Here is a 6,191-nt window from a genome sequence, read left to right as displayed (position 1 = left end):
TTTTTTTTTTTTTTTTTTTGGCAATGCTGGAGATTAAACACAGGGCCTTGTGCATGCGAGATAAGCTCTCTACAACTGAGCTACCCCCCCCAGCTCATCCTTCTTTGGAGGAGATACAATGAACTGCATGCTTGAACCCATTCTCAACTACTGCCATTTCCAGGAAAGCCCCGCCCCCATTCCTTAGCTTAGCAGTCAAAAGACACCAGTGCTATATTCAGACTGCCGGTGCATGGCACAGGCACTCAGAAATATTATCCATCTTCTTTTTCTTCATTTTGCCCCAATGCCAGACCTGAAACTGCCGTAGCTAGAGGTCTTCCTTACCCCTACCTTTCCTTCCATTGATAATCCAGTTCAGACCTCAGTACCTGCCTTGGTTCTCACCTGAACGTGAAGGCTGTGTCCGGATGTTCTTTTGATTGTTCTCGTTCGTCTCCTCCGGTGGAGGTTTGAGGTTTCCACAGCAGAAGCAGCAGCAGCAGCAGCAGCAGCAGCAAGTGAGCAGCAAGCACAGGAGGACGAGGGTCTACAAGGTAGCAGAGAGGCCTCGGAGCAGCCGTTTTTCTGTATTTCCATTCAAGCTCCTTCCCTCTCTCCTCCTCACACCCAGAGAACCTGTCCTAGGAGAGGAGGGTCACCCGCCTTCCTTATTCTTAAGGGACTAGGAAGAGCTGTGTACCTTGAACCAGCAACTATTGACTATAAAATAGTATCGGACTCCATCTTCGCCAAAGTGATCATAAAGGTATATTCCAAATGAGCCGTGTTGGTCATAGATTTTCCGCTTCTTAGGGTCACTCAGTATAGCATGGGCTGTATTGATTTCTTTGAAGATTTCTGCAGCTTGAGGGTTCCCTGGATTCTTGTCCGGATGATACTGCAAGGCCAGTTTCCTACCCAAAAGGAGGATGGGAAGGGGTGGGAGATGGCTGGGGAAGGAGTGAGGATAAGTGGAGGGGCAGGTCTCTAGAGAGAGCAGAAGAAGGCATGAGACGTGGTACAAAGGGTGAAGGAAGCAGCCAAGATCTAACTTTCTTCCCATGCCAGCTTAAAGAGGGTGATGGCCTCTTTCCGTGCTAAATAAAGGCTTCTTGAGTTTTAAACATAGGTCTGAAAGCAAAATAGAAAGAAAAGGGCTTAAAAGGGAAAGTCTAGAGTTCCATTAAGGGCCAGGGTCTGAACCTGTAGGACTTCTTGATGTCTTCAGGTGAGGCACCCTTCTTAAGCTCTAGCACTGCATAGAGGGCTGTCCCACTTTTGGACAGCCGGCGGGCTGCTTCGTCCACATGAGACATGTTCTGGGCCGAAAGGACAAGAAAAACATGGCAGTGAGTAGGTACAAGGACTGGCAGGATACATGTGACCAGAGAAGCATTGGAGTTCAAATTTTGTTTGTTTGGTACAGGGGATTGAACTCAGGACCTTGAGCTTGCGCTTGCAAGGCAGGTGGAGGCACCACTGAGCTAACTCCCCATCTTTCAATTAAAAAAAAAATTTTTTTGTGGGGGGAGTCAAGTTCAAATTTTAAAGAGGAAACGTCTTGCCCTCCCATTTCCCAGCATCCTCCAGCTGCCCAGACCTTCAGTCACACCCATGCCTACAGAGGCCTAAATCATAGAGGTTGAAGTCATGCAAAAGCCTGATTTTATCCAGGTTTCCTACATAAGTATACAATCCTACTCCTGCCCCTGCTTAGGGTTAGGTTTGAAAAAGCTGGGCATCCCCAGCCCCCTAAACGGTTGGGTGAGGAATGGGGAAAAGCCACAATGGCCAGGGAAGAAACAATTCCGACCGTACCATGCACCGCCTAAGGAAGTCAGGTCCAGAAGCCAGGCAGAGGCAAGGGACGGCCAGGGACTTGCTCTTCCTTCCCCACCCACCAGCTCCCAAACAATCCGACCTCTGGCCCTCGGAGATGGGGCAGCTGGGACAGCAGAGGCTGCCTCGGCCCTGAAGGGGGCTGGGGACGCTGCGGGGTAGCGATGGGGAGCAGCCTAGGGATCCGAGAGTACAACCGGAGAGCACCAGGCAGAAGCCCGGGAGGCAGGCGGCCAGGAGGACCAGGGCAATGGGCTGGGAAAGAAGGCGCTCCTCGAGCCCTGGGGCCTCAGTCCTGTTCCGACTGGGCTACTAGAGCCTGCCCTTTACCTCCGAATCAGTCTCTTAAGCCAGGTAACCCTCATATACCTTTCATCCTCCTTGGGTGTGAAACTTCACACCGCCAGTTCAGCAGGCCGATTGCGCTTGCGCGCTGCTGCGTAGTAAACACTGCGGGTCCTTTTTTGCGCGCGGGCAGGGACGCCGGGAAGCCACGTTGGCCCTGGGACCTATTTGGCTCCAGGGGAAGCATGAGCCGCAGCAGGTCCAGGGCTGAGCGTTGCTGGACTGCAACAGCGGTCCTGATCACTCTCAGGGCTCTTCAACTCAATTATGGAAAGACAACAGGCCTGCCCACGTAGCTGCTGAGAGGTATGGCTGCGGCGTGCTTTCTCCAGCCATATTACTTTCCTAGTCTTCTTCAGAATTTAGAGCTTTCTACTTCGCCCTTTCTTTCCCTACACCTGGAAACTCCTCCCGAGGCTTTGAGATTCAGTCAGTGTCGGTGTTCCCGAGGCTCCTTCCTTTTTCCCCTGTCCCCACCCTCTGTGCTCCCACCGTGTCATGTGACCTGTTGTAGTGCAAGGATTCATGGGCGTATCCTCTTATTTTTTTACTTTTTAAATTTCATTTTATTTGGCATATACTTTTAAATGATATCTAGAGACTTTCCAGAAGTCATTACTGGGGTTCAGAAACTTCATTCAAATACTATCCCATGGCGAGGGTGGTACCAGGATGTGATTGTATAATCCAGGTTGGATATTTACATTGTTTCTAACTATTGAAAGTATATACCCTTGTAGTGAAAATTGTTAGACATAAATCCTGGAACAAATCTCTTTTAAAATTTTATTTAAGACAAGGTCTCCCTGTGTAGTTCAGAATTGCCTCTAACTCATGGCAATCCTCTTGGTTCAGCCTCCTGAGTGCTGGGATCACAGGTGTGTGCCACCATGCCCGGCCAAATCTCTGATTTTTGTCTTCTTGGAAGTGGAGCTATTGTGTTAAATTGTGTATTGTGGAAGCTATTACTAGGCTTCTTCCCAGACAGGTCCCAAAAGTACCATTGTGTACCCCCACTTCAAGGGGCATCGGAGCCTGGCCGTATGGCCTGTGTTTGTGGTATATGTTTCCTTTACAGAGGAATGTTCAATGGCTCCTGTAACATGTAATTGAAATGGCTGTATTACTTCGATACTTGTCTGTTACCCCTCTTGTGGCTTTTAATCACACTCCTGTATTAGAGGCACATTTACCTCATGTCCTAGGTTTTAGGTGGCAAGTTGTCCTCCACCCCAAGAGATCCCAGCTGTCTAAGCAAACGGAGTCCACAATCAACAGGTATAATGATCCTATAGATCTGTGATCAGTGCAGGAGGAGGGATGAAAATCTTTGTTTTCAGCCCCTCTCTCTGTAGGCTCTGGGGTCAGCTCAGTTTCAGGGTTCCTTGCCTAAAGAGGAGCTGAAGCTGACCCTTCTTTGATGGCTTGTTCTCTGCCAGATTTCTCTGACTAACCTGCAGCCTTTCATCAGCATCCTGGAATAACAGGGCTAGCAGAAAAGCCAGCTCATTTTTTCACTGCGCTGGGAAAAGAGAACAGGTGTCAGAAGTGTAGGGCACTTAAAGCTGATTCCTTACCTCGGTCTCCAGGGCCTGGTGTAGTCCTGCCCCTGTCTCTCACTCCAGAGTGGTTCTGGGTTCTGCCTCAACATGTTCCCTCCCTCCTCAAGGGCCTTTGATGATATTGTTCCCCCACCTGGCAGGCCCCCAGGTGAGTACGGTGGCTGACTCATCCTTTAAGGGTCTCAGCTTTGGGCCTCCCCTGCTCTCTTTCCGCCACCTGACACTGTCACTATCATTTATGAATATATATCATCTGTGTTGATTTGTTTGAGGTCTGCTTTTCCCGGTTGACAGTGAGCTCTGTGAGGGCAGGGACCGTGTTTGTTCATCTCTGTACCCTCCATGCCTAGAACTGTACCTGGCTACAGTAAGTGAAGTCATGATTTGCTGAGTGCACTATAGACAAGGTAACCCTCTGCCAGTGGAATATAAGCCTGAAGGTTAGCGCATAACAAAAATTCTCTGGGAACGGAGCTGGGAAATTGGATAGAACAGGGCCCATCTCCCCTTCTAGGATCCTAGACAAGAAGAGGCAAAAATAGAGAAAGAAGATAACAGAGATAAAATATGTAATGTGACTCTGAGCTCACTCCTTATTTCTTTGTCTTAGCCTTCCTCCAGGCCCCAGCATAGTTCCTGGGATCTTGTTGGTGCTCAATAAATACTAAAATGAAATGGTTGAGTGAAAGAGAAAACCTGTGTGTGCCTTTTCAGAGGCACTTTCACCTGATGATCTTGGATTCTGAAGACAGCCCTGGGAGATGGTATGGTCCCATCTGTGAGCCCTGGGAAAGCATTAGTAAGCATCTTTCACATCTTACCAGAGGCTCCTGAATGTCCTTACTTCTTCTTCTTGCCCCTGACATTCCAGCTCATCACACTTCATGGCTTCTGAAGTAGCCTTTAACTTTAAGCCTTGTGAGGCTCTGCTCCGAACGAGAGGAAGCTGCAGCCTGTCCACTGCTGAGTGGGAACAGGGCAGACAAGCCCAGCTGCACGCTGTGGACAGAGGCTTCCATGCTGCCTCCTTCTAGAATCACAGCCCCTTGGTTTTTCACGCATAGGCCTTCACCCCACACCTGTCACAGCAGAGGGACGAGCACACGGGCCAGGCACCAGAAGCCCGGGATTCAGTTCTTGCTCTAACTCTAACAAGCTCTATAATTTTGCTTAAACCACTTCATCTGAGTCTCTTTGTTTCTTTTCTGTGAAGACCTGTGTAATCTCACAGGGTTAATGTCAAGATTTAATTCAACTTGGTTGTAGAGGAGAATAGAAAAAACAAAATGTGCCAGTGGACAATTACACATTAAAACCTTTTCTGGAACCACTTGCCTTCCCACCATGGCTTGAGTCAGCTATCTTAGGATTTACTGCCTCCAGAGTCCCCAGGTCTTTCCTGAAGAAACTGTGAAGCATCCTGTGTTTACTCACAAACAGAGTCAGAGACATATATCTGGATCACCACACATACAGGCAGCAAACACTGGCACATTCATACCTAAAATACCACACTCTGGGACATATGCAGCAGGAGAGAGAGATCATAATTTGTCACACCCAGGAATCACGTTCTAGAGTTGTACAGTTTTTGAGCTGGAAAGGACCTCAAGCGATGTAACTCCAATCCAGTGTCTTCGTTCATAACTGAGGCATATGCAGCCAAGAGAGAAAGATGGAACTGCTCAAGGTCACCCAGTGAGGTCCACTGAACTCCCAGTGAATTCAGTCTCTCCACTGTTCCCCCAGTGTTTTTTTTTACTTATTTGTTTATTTTTGAGACAGGGTCTCACTATGTAGTTCAGGCTGGCCTTGACGTCACTGTGTAGCCCAGGGTAGCCTGAAACTCAAAGTGTTCCTCTTTCCTCAGCCTCTGGAGTACTGGAATTACAGGTGTGCACCACTATGCCCAGCTCTCCTAGATTTAAAATCTAGGTCTAGAGACGGATCAAGGCCTTGGATGACATTCATGTCCTCTAATTGGGTGGTGTCACGTGATGCCCTTCCTTTCCTATCCCCACCAGAAGGCATGTGATCAGAAACCCCACAGCCAGGTTTTGTCTGTCTGTTCTCTCCAGGCTAGACATGGGGGGCCACTTCTATCTAGGGAGGCTCCTCTCTGCCCTGCCACCCCAGGCACTGTACTCCCGTCTCAGCAGTAAGCTGGACATAACAGCACCTGCCTCTTCAGGTTGTCATAAAGACTAAGTTTTTTTTTGTTGTTGTTGTTGAGGGTAACTGGGCATCAGACTCAGGACCTTGCCCTTGCAAGGCAGGCAGTGGCATGACTGAGGTAAATCCCCAACCAGGACTAAGTTCTTAATGTGAACATACCCTAGCACATGGTGTGCTTTGTAATTATCACTGACTATTCTTCTTCTTTTTATTATTATTATTATTATTATTGTTATTTGTTCTGTCCTGTCTTTCAATTTTTTTTTTTTTTTTTTTTTTTTTTTTTTT

At 48.2% G+C, this 6,191-nt stretch overlaps 2 protein-coding genes across 5 annotated transcripts in view; one reads left to right on the top strand and one right to left on the bottom strand.

Annotated features, from left to right (window-relative positions):
- Dnajc5g (DnaJ heat shock protein family (Hsp40) member C5 gamma) overlaps positions 1 to 2,280 on the bottom strand; it is a 4,472-nt gene extending 2,192 nt beyond the window's left edge. For all 4 annotated transcript variants that reach the window (XM_010604755.2, XM_010604756.2, XM_010604753.2 and 1 more), the window contains exons 1-4: positions 2,191 to 2,280; positions 1,186 to 1,301; positions 683 to 896; positions 388 to 529 (exon numbers count right to left, since the gene is read on the bottom strand). In XM_010604755.2, the coding sequence (XP_010603057.1) occupies positions 388 to 529; positions 683 to 896; positions 1,186 to 1,298 (469 nt within the window). In that variant the 5' untranslated portion in view covers positions 1,299 to 1,301; positions 2,191 to 2,280. The remainder of the gene's footprint in view (positions 1 to 387; positions 530 to 682; positions 897 to 1,185; positions 1,302 to 2,190) is intronic.
- Positions 2,281 to 2,345: 65 nt separating this feature from the next.
- Positions 2,346 to 6,191, top strand: part of Slc30a3 (solute carrier family 30 member 3) — an 18,450-nt gene continuing 14,604 nt past the window's right edge. Inside the window, exon 1 of the mRNA XM_010604758.3 lies at positions 2,346 to 2,472. The gene's annotated coding sequence lies outside the window, so the exon portion shown is untranslated. The remainder of the gene's footprint in view (positions 2,473 to 6,191) is intronic.

Source organism: Fukomys damarensis, unplaced genomic scaffold (assembly GCF_012274545.1).
Source record: "Fukomys damarensis isolate Sample0158 unplaced genomic scaffold, DMR_v1.0_HiC HiC_scaffold_2, whole genome shotgun sequence".
NCBI classification, from domain to species: Eukaryota; Metazoa; Chordata; class Mammalia; order Rodentia; family Bathyergidae; genus Fukomys; species Fukomys damarensis.
Note: the sequence above shows the minus strand (reverse complement) of the source record. Positions and strands in the feature narration are given on the sequence as shown.